The sequence below is a fragment of the Palaemon carinicauda genome, chromosome 18, assembly GCF_036898095.1.
Source record: "Palaemon carinicauda isolate YSFRI2023 chromosome 18, ASM3689809v2, whole genome shotgun sequence".
Taxonomy (NCBI): Eukaryota; Metazoa; Arthropoda; class Malacostraca; order Decapoda; family Palaemonidae; genus Palaemon; species Palaemon carinicauda.
The window spans coordinates 25957328-25973855 of NC_090742.1; the positions used below are offsets into that span (position 1 = coordinate 25957328).

General features: G+C 33.3%; 1 protein-coding gene across 2 annotated transcripts in view; it reads left to right on the forward strand.

Moving 5' to 3' along the window:
- The window catches only part of LOC137657725 (liprin-alpha-1-like), a 142746-nt gene that overhangs the window by 36973 nt on the left and 89245 nt on the right, over window positions 1-16528 (forward strand). For both annotated transcript variants that reach the window (XM_068392170.1, XM_068392171.1), the window contains exons 8-11: window positions 2270-2444; window positions 2781-2902; window positions 7783-7895; window positions 15955-16093. In XM_068392170.1, the coding sequence (XP_068248271.1) occupies window positions 2270-2444; window positions 2781-2902; window positions 7783-7895; window positions 15955-16093 (549 nt within the window). The remainder of the gene's footprint in view (window positions 1-2269; window positions 2445-2780; window positions 2903-7782; window positions 7896-15954; window positions 16094-16528) is intronic.

The following is a 16528-nucleotide window of genomic DNA, read 5'->3' on the forward strand; positions in this document are numbered from 1 at the left end:
TTACACTTACTGAATTGGACTGGCATAGATTTTGCAATTGTAGGGCCCCATTTACATGATTTTTATGATTGAGTGAAAGTTTTATAAATTAAATTGGGAATTTATCTTTTTTTGGTGATCAATCTATTCTGAGGGTTATGTTTTAATTTTTTCATTCAACAATATTATGAGTATTGTCCTTCTGTCTGGTCTTCAGCTGCTGACTATCATCTTGATTTGTTGGACTAAGATTTACGGTCTTGCCTTCTCCATATTTAAGGCTTAGTACTACAGAGTATTCTAGAAGTTTTATTCCAACTGTGATTGGATTGCAGACAGATCTTCTTAATCTGGCAAATGAATCTGTGGAACTTCAGTAGTTCAAACATGGCAAAACAGAACAGGTTAACATAAGTCTTGTTTCATAGATTTTATATGACTGATCTATTTCAGTGTTGTTGCTAATCTGAATATATTTTATAATATTTTAATTGTTCCTTCTCATATACAGTTTATTTATTATTTTAGTTGTTATTTCTCAATTTACAGTTTATTTATTATTTCTTTTCTTTACTGAGTTACTTTCCCTGTTAGACCCCTTGTGCTTGTAGTATCATGCTTTTCCAACTAGAGTTGTAGCGTAGGTACTAATAATAATAATAAAAGTGAGTGTCTGAAAGACACATGTTTGTAGTCATTTTGGTTTGAAGGTTTGAATATAGTTTTAAACAGTTAATAGTATGAGATATATAAATTGTGGTATGCTAAATTATTTTAGCATACTGTCATAATTCTTTTAACAAATAACTACTGTATATACCAGTTACTATTGTTTGACTATTGGAAATAAAGGTGGTCCTGAACAGTAGGTTTGCATATTGAATACACAACACTGGTCAGTGAGAACATGCATACTTTACCCCTACACATAATAATGTGTATCAGCCACATTGTCATTTCATGCACCAATGCTGTACTTAGTCAGTGTATTTTGGCTTTTTACATCCATACCCAAGATACGAATATCATCTTCATAACCCTGCCCTGCCTTGACTAATATCTACAATTGTGCTCCTGATCCTGTTTCCCGCCATTATCCCACGGAGAGCTCCCTTTTACCTGACCCTTCCACAGTTACATCATTGGCAACTTAAATCAGTACTACTACTTAGATTTCAAGTTCTTAGATTTTTTTTTTTTTTTTTTTTTTTTTTTTATACTGTACTGGAGCGTTACACTATCCTTGAATTAGTGATGCAGATGTAAAGCTTCTGTAGTTTTCATTCCCTTCCCAACTAGTTTTCCCTTCATTTGGGCACCATTTCAATGTTTAGTTCAGCCTAAAAAAAAGATTTGAAATCCAGTCATAAATTCATTACCTTGCTGTTTTATCAAACAGTTTATTATCTGTAAGTCACAGCCCATGAATCTGTATAATATACTTAGTCTTGTGCATTTTATTTAATGTATTGCTATTTTTAGACTATATGTTGTAAAATCTAATTACAAAACTGTGATGCTTTCTGATTCCTTGAATATGTTTAAGGTTACCTCTTTTAGTGTCGCTGTTTAATGTTGTGTAGTTGTTAATTAGCTTATCAAGAAAAATTGCTGGTCGAGACAATTTTCTCCTTTCATATCATGTAGATAGAAATGCTCAAGCTTATATTAGAATAGTTATTTAGTCTAGTTATATAACTTATGCAGTTTTGATGCACATTTTTTCCCCTTGCCACCTATCAAGCATTTAAGTAATTGTTGACGTTTCAAAACCAAGTCCTGTTGCCATCCTAGACTCCAAATATCCCCTTCCTAACCCATTCATTAGGGCATAATTTGAAGTTGTATGTTCATAGTGAGAGGGCATTTATTATGTAATTGAATTTGATAATAACAGGCTTCATGTTTTTATTATATGGTAGGCAAAACAAATCTTACCATGCAATGTTACCCAGAGGCTTTCTAGGTATGCAGGAGATGGCAACACCTCATGGAAGGCCACTTCCTGATATCCCACATGGAGATCGTGATGATGAGGAGTCCCACATAAGTTAAGGCTTGGATGACATGCGACAGCAGCACTTAAAGGAAAGACGACTGCACTAATGAAAGGGTTAAACCTGACCCTCTCCCCTTCCACCCATAAATTGAAAAACCCATTGCATTCAACTCTATCCATTCCTCCTCCAACACACACACACATACACTATCCTGTTTTTTTTTCACTTGCTTTAAGTTAGGAATTTTTATTGTGAACTATTTCTCTGGCTCGATTCTCATATTACCCCAGAAGCCCCTCTCCCAACAGGTTCAGGAAAAGCATGGCAGTGCTGAAGATCGTATCCAACGTTTAGAGAATCAACTGGAAGAAAAAGGTGGCGAATTGTTGCGGTTGAATCAGCGTCTGAAGATGAATGAGGAGCACAATTCCAGATTATCTGCTACTGTTGATAAATTACTTCAAGGTGTGTTGAAGTTATATGTGGGGTGCCTTTAATTAATGTTTCTTTTTTATGTGATTGTTGAAGTACTTGTGAATTCATGAAGAGTTTGACAATTTTTTACCACTCGGCATTATTTTAGTATGTTATATTCTTCAAAAAACATTATTGAATTATTTACAATGTATAAAAGTCATTGATTTATCTGTTTACTTGTATGAAAATTAAGTAAGAGTATTGTTTATATATTAAGAAAATATATTACAGTAGTAATTGAGGGAAACATTGTTTCAGCATTCTTATAAGAAAAACTCATGACATTGTTTCATTTTTTGATAAGTCATTCTTTTTGTTTATTAGAATCGAATGAGAGACTACAAGTTCACTTGAAGGAAAGAATGCATGCTTTAGAAGAAAAGAATGCACTCACTGCAGAACTTGAGAGAACCAGAAAATTCTTGGAAGACTCGTCGCAAGAAAAGGTGAGAATGCTATATTCATCATATTTTTGCATTCGTCTTTCAAAAAATAGTAACACATTTGATAAACAAAGACACATTGCAAATGAATTTACACTCTATTTAGATAACTCTCCACATAGAAAAAATGTCTTTATTGCCTCTAAAATTTATTATCTAAACTAAGAAAAACATTAGATTTATGCAAGATTTTACATTAGATCATAAGGTTTGTAAGCAGGTGTTAAAATGCTACATAAAATATGTTATTTTGTAGTTTGTTCTGTAGTATTTTGTTGTAAATATTTCATGGAGTAAACTAACTTTTTGATAGAAGCTGTAATCTGGACCAAGAAACAAGAAGTATCGCCCAATCTATATATATATTAATTTCTGCTCCTCATCCATTTCCTTTCAATAGGACCATTAAATTTCTCCAACTTTCCCTTATTTTAAATGCATCTTAACAAAATGTCAGTTGAGGTAATAGAAAAATTATATGTAGAAATTGAAATTGTATTTGGCCAGGATTAGAGATGGGAGTGAGACTCTGGTCACCTTACTTCTTTAGTAAAGTTTGAGAGTCTGATGTAATTGAGGGAGTTTAAAGACATGATAGACATACCTTTCTTAGTTGGAAGAGATACCGGCTAACAGATCCATATGAAACTGACAGTCAAGTCTATTTCCGTATGGTTCTCTTGGGGACAAATTTACAAGCAATAATAGGAAAGTATAAGGAATCCTTTTTATCCATTTTAATAAAAAGGATGCTCTATACTTGGCTCTTGCAATTTCCTGTTAAAAAAAACTTGCAGGATCCAAGTAGGGAGCCAATGCTCACACACTAAGAACATCTTCCTTATCCCTGTGGTATGCACCAGCTGATTTCTATGCACCAGTGTGGAGCAAATCATTGCATGCCAAGAAAATAGTTCCTTTGTTCAACGAGGCATGCAGTCATCATGGATACTATGTATCACTTCCACCAACACACTCTACAAATTTGCTGGTATTGTCCCCTAGAAATCAGGCCCACCAACACCCTCTAGAGACTCGCTGGTGGGGCCCCCCCCCCATCCCGGAAATTAGGAGGCTTACAACAACAAAAATTGAAGAGAGCTAACAAATATTGGGCTCAAGACTCCCACTGCCTCCTCATGTACCTGTTCCAAGTAGACTTAAGGAAGAGCTCTGCTATTGTGGAGGAACTATGAGCCCAAATACCATAGTAGAATGATAGAATACACCAATGGAAGGACTCTGATAGGAGACTGTCCTCCAAGAGTGCAGTGCAGGACACCACTGAAGAAATTCCTGATGGGGCACTACTTTCCAGAGGTGATTGGTGTGCTCTTTACCAAGCTAGAGCTGGAGTGGCCAGAATAGGTGACAATCTGGTCAAATGAGGCCTTAAAACTGACCATTCCTGCAAATGTTGAGAAAATACCCAGACCACCAATCACATTCTTTGATCATGCCCACTATCTCATAATTTGGACAACTCTGACTTGGTTAATGTCAGTGAAAAAAATACTTCAGTGATTGACTGTGTTGATGATGAAGTATTGTGCATGAACCCATCCCAGATGGTAAAATTTCCATGAAAGACTGTGAAGTGGTATTGACGAGAACTAGACTTTAGATAACACCTAAACAAACAAACGGAAAATTTTGCTTTCATTACTTTCAACCAATTGAAAAAATATAGAAACAAAAGAAAAGATTATAGACAATTGAAAACCTGTAAGGAGGTGTTAATAACGAAGAATGAATTGATAAATGTATTCTCTAGTAAAAGTAAAGCAAGTTGGACTAATATACAGTATGTGTACAGGAAAATAGTCATAAAACTACAGAGCAAACAAGAATATATTGTACAAGGTAATGAAGAGGTTCCACTTATGCAATAGTCTATACTTTATGGAACATAAACCTTTCATGACTCACGTTTTTTGTGGCACAATCTGCTACCAAAAGCTTGTTATTCCAGTCCATGCTGCTGTGGGTAAAGCCTATTTACTGAGCAGATATTTTGGTTTAGCAAAATGTTGCTAAAAGTGCTTGGCTTGATGTGCTCTCCTTTTGTGTTGACAAATTAGCTCTTAAGCTAGTGCCTGTTATGATATTAATCATTGTAGTCATTGTTAATTATTCTGTGCTGGAAAAGTAACTAAAATATATAAACATATTGTACTCATAAGTGTAATTCACTCATGATTAGAGATTTTACTTACATTTGTGGATGTTTCTCATATCAGTTACAGTACTGTTTATGAAAAATGGCCTTCCAATTCACTGTCTTGTGATTTTAATTGGTGGTTTGATTAATGAATTTGATCATTACTATAGACTGTTGAAGGCAGTGTGTAGTTCTGACACACCCTATTACTCAACTGCCGGCGCATTTAATTAAAATTTACACTCATATTTTTTTGCTAACATAACAAAAATTTGAAAAAACTGGTTACTGTCAATCAACTTAATCGCTTCAGTCTTCTTATTACACTTTAGCACTACTGGAATTTTTAACTCCTCAACGACGAACTGTAAGATGCTTATCGCATTGTCTCCATCTGGGATGATGGTTTCTTTCTGAGATGATGATGATGCAGTAATGACATCATCTATAGCAGACAAATTTCACCATTAGAGGTGCTGTACCAAGTTCTAGTGAGCCGTAACTCGTGGGTTGCCCTTATGATTGCACACTTGAGTCCATGCTTTACACTGGCCCTAGAGTAGGGGAGACAATATTTCTTAAGGTTCCTTTTTTTAGTCTTTCACATGGAAGTCTTTGGAGATCACACAGCACCACCCCAAAAATAGGTTTTTCCTTTGTCAAAACTCCTTATTTTAATTTTTTTCATTAGTGTTTTGATTAATGAAATTGGTCATTACTACAATATAGACTGTTGAAGGGTGTGTGTTGTGCTGATATGAAGATTTGTAATTTACTCATAACATCAAAATTTCAGGTATTGAATAATCATTTATAGATTCTTATGCTACCATTTGATTATGGACACATCTTACTCTAAATATTGCTTGTGATGTAAGGAAGAACAAAGGTGATACTCGTCATGGGGTCCCAGATGATAGTAGGTTATGAAACATAAATGATTTAGTTTTGAAATATCACTTTCACTTCAATTTGTAAAATATATTATCCAAAGGACAAGGTTATTCACTTTTGATTCAATAAACAAAGGCTTTGGAAATATTTGCTTCAGACCATTTTGTAAGGTAGTGTTGTCATTACTGTTGTAATAGAATGATATATTACAAAATCTACAGTATATGTATAATAACAGAATTGACATATAGTTTTTTATCATTTTAAATACTGATATCTTATTAATGCAATGGTCTTAGTGTATCTATAAATACCATTATTATTGTTGTTGTGCTATCATGAAAAGCAAACAACCTGGAGTGTAATGTGTATGGAAAAAACATTCTTAAAAAGCTACCCTAATATTGTAGAACTAAATTAAATTTCACTCCTATCTTTAATCCTAATGTTTTCACTTTTAATTTCTCTTAGAGAGATTTATTTTTTCGTTTTAGATTTGGATTTTAACCATTCGTAATGCCAGAGTTTTTTAACAATGCTAAATTCACTACAGATGCAAACTTTTTATTGTGTAAACAAAAGTTAGCACCTTTAGTGGACTTTGGGATTTTGGAAGTCCATCGGCTTCCTCCTAAAAGTGATGTTTGAAAGAGCTTGATATATTGGAGCTCATATCATTGGGGGTCTACCTCATACAGTATATTGAATATTTTGCATATTAAGAGAATATTCTTTACAATTAACGACCAGCAGTTCTGCCAGACAATTGGCAGTAGAAACATATTTTGTAAATAATATCATGTTGGCTATTTAAGTTTAGTTTCATTTTATTGTTTTGCTCTTTGCGCTATCTGCCCCATGGTATTTTTTTTTCCGTATGTTATATTTTCTTGCAAAACGTTCTTTCTGGAACTGGTTTCTGTACTATGAAACAAAATATTCTCTCTCTCTCTCTCTCTCTCTCTCTCTCTCTCTCTCTCTCTCTCTCTCTCTCTCTCTCTCTCTCTCTCTCTCTCTCTCTCTCGTAATATTTTCTTGCAAAACGTTTTTTTTCTGAAACTGGTTTCTGTACTATGAAACAAAATATTTTCTCTCTCTCTCTCTCTCTCTCTCTCTCTCTCTCTCTCTCTCTCTCTCTCTCTCTCTCTCTCTCTCTCTCTCTCTCTCTCTCTCTCTCTCTCTCTCTCGTAATATTTTCTTGCAAAACGTTTTTCTGAAACTGGTTTCTGTACCATGAAACAAAATATTCTCTCTCTCTCTCTCTCTCTCTCTCTCTCTCTCTCTCTCTCTCTCTCTCTCTCTCTCTCTCTCTCTCTCTCTCTCTCTCTCTCAAATAAAAGACATGCATAAATAATATACATTATTAAACAATAACACCATGTTAACCTATCATCATACTATAGGAACGAATACAGCAGGAGTGTGAAAACTTGAAGCAAGAGATGGAGAATCTTTTCCAGGAAGGACTTGTTCGGTAAGCTAGTTTACTCGGTGTGGTGTCCAGTGATCTCTCTTTCACTTCCTCCACCTCCTCGCCCTCTCTTCTGTCTACTTTATTATTCATTGTATGTTATATCTTCTTTAGCACCTCTCCAGGTTGACTGAGAGCTCTACGAAAGCAAGCACGTCTCTAGCCAGAGCACCTGACACAGGGCGATCGTTCCTCCAATGAGCACACACTAATCTTCTGCTTGCCTGACAGAGCTTGGAGTCTGCAGACTATTAACTCGTACTCTTTTTATGGTTTTTATTCGTTTTGCTGTAATTTGTTGGCTTTTTGAATGCACCTGATCTGTATTTTATTTTGTAAATTTTCTATTTACTACAGAATGAAATATTGAAAGAATTATCAAGACGGCAGCTTGAAGCCGAGCAACTGAAACAACAGATGTTGCAACAAGAGATTGCCTTCAATATTAAACAAACTGAATCTTTGACAAGGTAATAATGAGTATGAGAGGAATCAAGTCAGTGGGTAAATAATCTTATAAATTGGAAGAGGAAATTACAATTGATAGAGGGAAAAGAAGCATTATACCTTGACATGCGAGATTACACGATTTTCTTTGTACCAGTAGCATTGACACATCTACCTTTTCAGTTTATTGCACTGAAGTTTTTATTAGGAATAAGTTTCATTTGTAGGTTGCACTTTGTGATTTGAATTTTTTTTTTTTCTGCTTGATTTACAACAATTGAATCTTGAAGAGGGAAAGGATTTTGATGCGTGTGGGAATTGGTCTTGAAAGTTATCAAAATTGATTATTTGGTAGAAATTCAACTCCAGATACGATTCATTTCACTTAGCTTTTATGAGAATTTGGTGAATATTTTTGCAATTTTTGGTAGAGCTTTGATTGTAGTAAATATTAGGCGACTATTCAATATCTTTGGAAGAGTTTATGTGAGGGTTTATTTAGAGGTTTTAATTGAAAAATTAAAAGTGATTAAGATTAAAGGAATTTTTCCCATTAGGAAATAAGTACAAAGTATTTCATAAGAAGCTGTATTAAAGTTAGATCATCAGTGAAAAAATTTTACAGTTTTCACTGAAATAAATAATTTCCGCAGCCAAAAAAGGAAAGAATTAAACATATCTCATATGATGGATTATAATCCTAGTGTATGTGGCAGGTATGCATCTGTGATATCGGTAGTAAAGTAGTAATGTTGTTTGTAGATGCCTTGGTTGCACATTGAACTTTAGTAGACTTGCAATATTTTTATTTGGTTAACATAATTTATTCTGAAATAGAGATTGAGCATGTTTTGTTAAGAATACTTATTCTTTTGTATGTGGAATGCCATCCTGACTTGTGTTTTCCATCTTTTGGACTGCATGCCCATATTTATCGGTAAGAAAACATCTAACTTTGTATGTTTTTTTCATTCCCTTGCTTTTGTGATTTCTTATATCTAAACTTGTGTAGTTTAGATTTTTGTCAATTTTTATACTAACCTCAATTTATCTACATTGTTGTTGATGTACCTTTTTTTTTGTTTAGATTTTCTATAAGGGGGCCAGCCAGTTAATGGTTGATCATATTGGATTCCCTGATTTTAGCCTTATATACAAAGGTCCTTTGGAAACCACACAGCACTTTAACCCCAAAAAAGGACTTTATATATGTTAGATTTTTCCCTTCAAAAATATCCTTTCATATGTATTTGTGTAAAACTTTTACAAAGGCAGACAGATCTCTGTTTATGTTAATGAACCCAATAAAATTATTGGAAAATGTAGGAGTTAAGTATTGTATATTTTGAGTAGTCTAATAGTGGGTTAATGCATTATAAAATTTCTCCGATTAAGCTTTCACTGCAAATTCCCTCGGTATTTGAAGTGATTTTGTAGTACCTGTAAGGAAATATGCCATTAGTCAGTTTTGATTGTTCTGACAAAATAAGGATCTCATCCTCTAGTTTTAAAGAAATCCTTTATAACAGCAAAACTACAGTGAATTTTATAAAATGCCCCTGTTTACGTTAAAGTTCAAATATGATTCGAAAAAAGTTTTTAGTGTCCATCGTTAATTTACTGGCTGTCCCCCTTCAAGTTATGTATTTTGAGGTGTGGAGAATTCTAGTTTCTTGTAAAGCTTCTTAGTATTCATTTAATATAAGATTTGAACCAAGCCTAAAACCGTATTCACTAGGAAGAATTTCCTATGCAAAATGTATACTGTACATCTTTTTGCATAAGATTCTTTATCTTTTGTTATCTATTTTTGGCAGAGTTTTTTCAAATGAAATGATCACAAGATAAAGAAATCTTGGGAGAAAAAGGAAACTGCAGTGAATTTTAGAATGCTAGGGATTATTGACAGGAAATAAGAACAGATTTTGTATACTGGTGATTGGATGTATGGGAACATGAATAAAATAAATGTTGATAGAGAAATGAAATGAATGTTCTGACGTAGTGAAGATAAGACATGAGAGGGAATTGCCATATTGATCTAAAGAAATAAGTGAATGGTGTAATAGTAATGGGGTAAATAAATTCAGAAGGATCCTTGAAAAAAAATGAATTCATGTGTCATAAGCTGACAAGCTCAAAACTTTTGTTTAGAGAAGGGATATCTGATGTCATTATGGGAATTCATTGCTACAGTGTATACTTATAGATAACCTCTGAGGGATAAGCAGTACTTGAAGGGCAAGACCCAATGATTAAAAGTACGAAACATAATATTTAAGAAGTATTTGGAGAAACACTTGTCTTTGTAGATAGAAATTGGGGATTTGTCTACAGAATACCCTATAGAATAGATCACCATACTGTACAGTAGTACTTTGGTTTATGAGTAGCTTTCAATATGAGCAGGTCAGGATATGAACATACAAATTTGAATTTGGTTATGAGTATTCCATTGCTCAGTAAGCAAGGTCTTGGCGTATAGGCCTTTATTGTGGACAAATATTAACAAGACTTGCACAAAATCAGTTCCGCATTGCTCATACACCACCCACGCTGTTTTCACACTGCATTCACATGGTTTTTACCTTATTTTCATGCCATTTAAAAAATGCAAAAAACATTTTTTTTGTATATTGTTCAAGGAAAAGGTTTGTTAGATTTTATAGGATTAGGCTTGAGGTAAAGTAATTTCTGTGACCTTCCCCTAATGTTCAAATTGCTTCTTTCTTGAAGCTTGGCTTATATGAATGTTTACCCAAAAACTAAAAATTTCCAGTTTTCTTAACTTCTAATTAGCTTAGACCTCTAGTAGCGCATTGAAACAATCTACGGGTAATGACAGTAACCTTGGTGTGGATATGCCATACATGCTTTGTCTTTCAGACTTCTCCAGATAGTACAGTAAGTGTTATCTAGGTTATTAGTGATTATAAGGGATGTACCTCAACTGCCAAAACAAGTCCCTTGCCTAGTGGAGGTGCAACGGTTACCATTCAAATTGATGAAGAGGAAAGGCCTGTAGTTAATATTTTAGAGATTTCACCAAGACAGGAACCTGAGAATGGAGATGGATAATACCAAAGAGAAGCTTAACTCAGATGAGGATCTCCTTTTCACTTGTTAGCAAAACTTATTTGTGAAAAGCATCCAAATAAGTTACTTGAGTTTTGATTCTTTTTATTTTTCTTAGTTGTCGAAAGCTGCCACTTCCAAGACGACTCTCACTCTCTGTGGTATATTTTTTTCCTAATAGCAACGGTAAATTGTCTCCATTGAAAAAAAAAAAAAAAAAAAAAAACTGCTAATTCTGTATCCTGTATACTGTAGTAGGATTAAAAGCTTTTTTCCTACAAAGATATTCTAAGAGCTATAAAACTAATTAGTTATCTAACCCTTTTATTTATTCAAATCTATTTACTTGTACCCATCATTGATATTGATAAAGAGAAGTTCCTTAATTGCAAGGTTTGTGAGCTGGTTTATTTAATAAATGGTGTTTATGTATGGGTAATAAAATTAGGAATACTGTATTCTTGAAATACTCTTAAGCAGATTGTAAAGTAGGGGTTATTTAAAGTCATAGAAGAGAAGTTTTCAGGGCATAACAGTGTGAACCTTATTTAGGATTATATGATTTATTTAGATGAAAATTTTACATGTGAGCCTTGAAAAGCTGTTGTTTTCATGGTGTTAGGATTTTGATCAATCCTATGGTATAAAATGCTGTGTTTAATCTTGTTGAAAGCTTAGTTACCAAGGCAAACAGAAAATTTGAGAAAAGTCGGTTGAAAGACTTGAATGTTAGGGTTGAGGATATTAGAAGTATAGCTGCATCTCATAATTTTTGTGGGAATCATTGTTTAAGAAAGAGTTGTAGCAGCTGCTCAGTTGCCTACCAAATCGGTATTTGCCAAACATTACTTTAAAGGATTCTGGTTTGCTTATCAAGATTGTTTGGCCTAGGTGCTGTAATAGCTGCCGGTGAAGCGGTCTAATTAGGACTTTTTCCTGTTTTGGTAATTGTGGGAATTTGATCAAATTTAGGATTAGTTCGTTTCCATTTGGAATTCAAAGTTTTGGGTAAAGTATATACTGTAGATAAGTAACTAGGTAGTCATGTTGTACTTAAGAACATGACTTGGAGAATTAGGTTAGAACAAACTATACTTGAAGGCAGTTTTTTACCAACATTCTAGACTAAGTGAGTCTAAGGTATTAGGTCAGTTTATTATTTTTGAACTTTAAATTTCCTATTTCCTTCCCTTACTGGTCCACCTGCATCAGTGTGGGGGAGTCAGCTATTTGAGAAATGTATAAATGGAATATTAATACTGATATTTATTTATATATAGTACTCGCCTGATGTTAATATACATGCCCACCCTCCTTCCTACGGACAAGTGCTGTAAAAGAGTAGATTGGTTTTGACTGAAAGACAAAGCATATATAGCGCAGTGTCAAGTTTATTGTGATTGACTGCTAAATTGTCTCAATACGGTGCTAGAGGCCAAAGGGAAATTTCTAGTTAATGTAATTGTACTTATAAGTATAGTTTGAAGAGATAAGCTATATGAACATATGTGAATATAGAAACAACAAATTTTAATATTGAAATTCTATTTTTGTTAATCTCAGAGATTTCATCTCTGTTCCAAAGAGTATACTTATTGCATTTTGCTAAAGATACAAGCCAACATCTTTTTTATATTTTTTGAGACGTCATTTATACTTTTTGGGGTTTGTATTCCATTTTGAAAAGTATAATTTTTTTCTTGGAAAGTTTTTGTTTAAAAAAGCAGTAGTAAAAGTCATACAGGCCATTATCCTTTTCTCATACATTACCCTCATGCTTACATAACCATCATGCAAGCTTGGTGGGAGTTATCCATCGGTTAATACTCTTCGTTTAGTGGTAGTTATTTATCAGTTAATATTCTTCGTCTGTAGTACAGGTCGTGAATCCAGTAGGGCCTAATAAAGTTGTTATTCAAAGGAGATGGAAATTTTCTTCCATTTATCGAAGTCTCTTCGAACGTTATAAATGACATACCCATTTTAACGTTGTTACTGATCTTAAAACATTCTCTTTATTTTATTCATTACTTCTCGTTTATGGTTTATTTCCTCATTTTCTCTCTACGCTGAGTTACATTCCCTACTGGGAGCCCGGAAGCTTGTAATATCCCACTTTTTCAACTACAGTATGATTGAAGCCTAGTTAGTAATAGTAAGGGTTGATCGTACTATCCATATAGCTATTCCCAGCTATATAAATCAGAGAGAGTACCTTACATGAATTATTGAAAATACCATTAAATATCCTGATTATTGAGTTTGGTTTGGACATACATTTTGTGATTTACTTCCTTATATTTTTCTCTAATATTAAAAGCTTATTAAATATACTGTATATAATTTTTGATATTTTAATGTATTCAAACCTAATTAACAATTTCAAACCCTTTCTCAGGACAATTGTTATTCTATTATGAAATTATCTGAATTCAAGCCTTTATTTTATGTTTGGAGCTACAGTAATACCTCTAGATACAAAATTAATTAGTTCCGGAGTGGCTTTCGTATCATGATTTTTTCGTATAATGAGGTCAGTTTTAGATGTAAATCGCCTAATTCGTTAAAAGCCCTACGAAAACACCACATTAGATATTAGAATAAAGCTATAACCACAATGAAATACAGGCAAATACATTTGAATCATTCAATATACCTAACCTAACTTTAATACCTGTAAATGAAGTACATTAGTTATTAGAACATATGCAATAATAAATGGAAAAATATACACTATGTACATTACTATACTGATCTTCCTAATCGGGTGGTTGAATCAGTAGAACTTCAAAAGTTCAAAGTTGGAGAAAATGCAATTTTGTTGACCAGGCGGACATGAGTCTTTTTATAGTTTATTCATGACATATTTGTTTTTGATGTTGTTAATAGTTTATATATGACATGTCTGTTTTGACGTTGTTACTTATTTTAGAATGATTTATTGTTAATTTGTTCTCTTCATTTATTTATTTCCTTTCCTCACTGGGCTATTTTTCCCTGTTGGAGCCCCTGGGCTTATAGCATCTTGCTTTTCCAACTAGGGTTGTAGCTTGGATAGTAATAATAATAATAATAATAATACGAAATATTCAGTATTGTATGTACTGTACTTTATTAATGTTACTTTTACTGTAGAGAAGTACGTTTTCTATCTTGCATAACCAAACCATTTTCTTCAACTCGTACATATTTTTTATGGTAACTATTGTTCAGTAATACAATTAATATTCATTAGTGATGTGTCAATAAATAACCTGCCTGCTTTTTTTTACACGAATATATTTAAGCTATTTTATTGTAATGCAAGCTAGACTCATTGATGTTAATATGTACGCGTACTTACTATATAGAATAGATAAACTTTAATTGTTCAGTAAAACTAAAAAACAGAAGGATGACCTGGTGAGTGCGAGTGGTAGGTGTCGGTAGGGTAACCCAACTGTATTCTCTAGGGCCTGTCACGGCCCTCCCCCTTTGATGAAGGGATTATCTAAATGGAAGACAGCCTGTGAATAGTGTTTTACAAACGCCCTTGTTAGATATACGACACCAACAAGGTGCTCGCGCGAGGGTTGTAACCTCTGCATTCCATGCTTTTAATTTTCTCTGGTATATTTGGAAGATTTATATCAGAAAGAGTACAAAGAAGGACTTTTTCACCGGCCGTCACAGGTCGACCCAGAAAATAGTTTTTTAAAGAAAATATGCAGGATTGCTCATGTTTTGATATGGATAATAGCAGTGTGCGTATATACATACTGTACTGTACATAAACACAATACAGTATTGTTCATTGCCTTTGATTTAAGAATATACTTATTGATATGAAATTAATTTTCAATAAATAAATAACATTTAAAGGAAAAAATGTTGCGATGGTATTTATTTACCGAAATGAGAAAAAAATCTATATCACGTAGTAGCATTGTGCATTCGTACATACATATCAGTTGTGTTCATTGTGTTTTTTAATTTGAAAATGTATGTATTGATATAAGATTTAACTTTAAATGGATAATCATGACATTAAAAGGAAAGAATATGCTAAGGTCTGTTATTTATTTAACCGAAATGAAAGAATAACATATCACTAATGTTTTGATATGCGTAGTAGCATTGTGTGCACATATGTACTGTACACACACACAATACAGTACTGTTCATTGTGTTTTTTAACTTAAAAATTTACTTATTAATATAAAATAGGAGAGTAGGGTCTTGCAGTGGTAACTAGCATCCAGGTAGGGAGATGACCAATGTGAGAGCAGGATGATGGTGGCGAGTTAACAGTTTTACAGTGCACAAATTTTAAAATTACTTGATGGCTGGGCAAATCTTGTTTCGTATCATGAATTTTTCTCATACAGAAGCTTTCATATTGAGAGGTATTACTGTACATTATTTTTCAAGTCTATTGGCATATTGGCAACAGGTTTCCCAATAACATTTTTTTTTAAATATTATTAGTAGCAGCGGAAAGGCTAGATTGGAAAGCTTTTTTGCAGCTGTCTTACTCATAGGATTTTTTAGTCATTAAATTTTTTATTTATATTTATCTGTATTCATGCCTTCCCTTGTACATAGCTCTTTAGTAAGCTCCCTTTTGTCATTTTTGCTTTTGGAATGTTTTTTATATTTGATTATAGTACAGTATATATTTTTAGACTTGAAGGGAATATATATTCTAATAGGTGTATTGATATTTAAGTTTTTAGATTTTATCTTATGAGATTTTGATTACTGTAGATCCCTTCCTACATGAAATGAAGATTTGACTGTTTTAGGCTGTTTAACAAGGATCTTCAGTAGAAAAACACCATGCTTGAAAAAATTCCACCATCATACATGACATACTCTAAAGTAGCGTGTTTGATTTTCATTTAGATCTGTTATACAAAGGAGGACCTTTTTCTGATATTTTTTTTCTTAATTTATTACGTTATTGTTTTTTATTTCACGAGGCTATTTCACATGTATTTCATATTAACGGTTGTGTGTACGGTTTAGGTCTTTGTCGCCAACGGGAGGGGAATTCGTGCGAAGCACTTCTCATTCCAGCTTCGATTCAAGATCATTGCCACGTCGTGCACCCTCTGCTCCACCTCCTCAGAAGAGAGGCCCGTTACTCGATGAAGAAAATAATCAGGTAATTATTTCTTCTTCTTTTTTTTGAAAGTGCTACCTGCCACCTCTTTGGAACTCGTTTTCATCGGTGACAGTGAACTCGTTAGATGTTGAAAAAATTGTTATAACTTGCATGAAATAAAACTTTTTTTTTTTTATGTCAAGTGGAGCAAGTGTTGAAAGTTAATGAAGTTTTTCTTGATATATCAAGTTAGGATTTATTTATTCCCTTAATATGAGAGGCCTGTACACTTTAAATTACCATCCTAATCCCCATTGTTGAGTGTTGAAAAGAAATTGCATAGTTATGTGATATACTGTATGTAGTTTATTTTTAGAGAGAACTTTGGTAAAAAGATACAAAATGGTCAGTATAATATGTAGTTCATTCTTGCTAGAGACAATTTTTGTCAAAACTAAAAGAATTTATTTTCTCTTACTTTGGTACTGTAAAGAT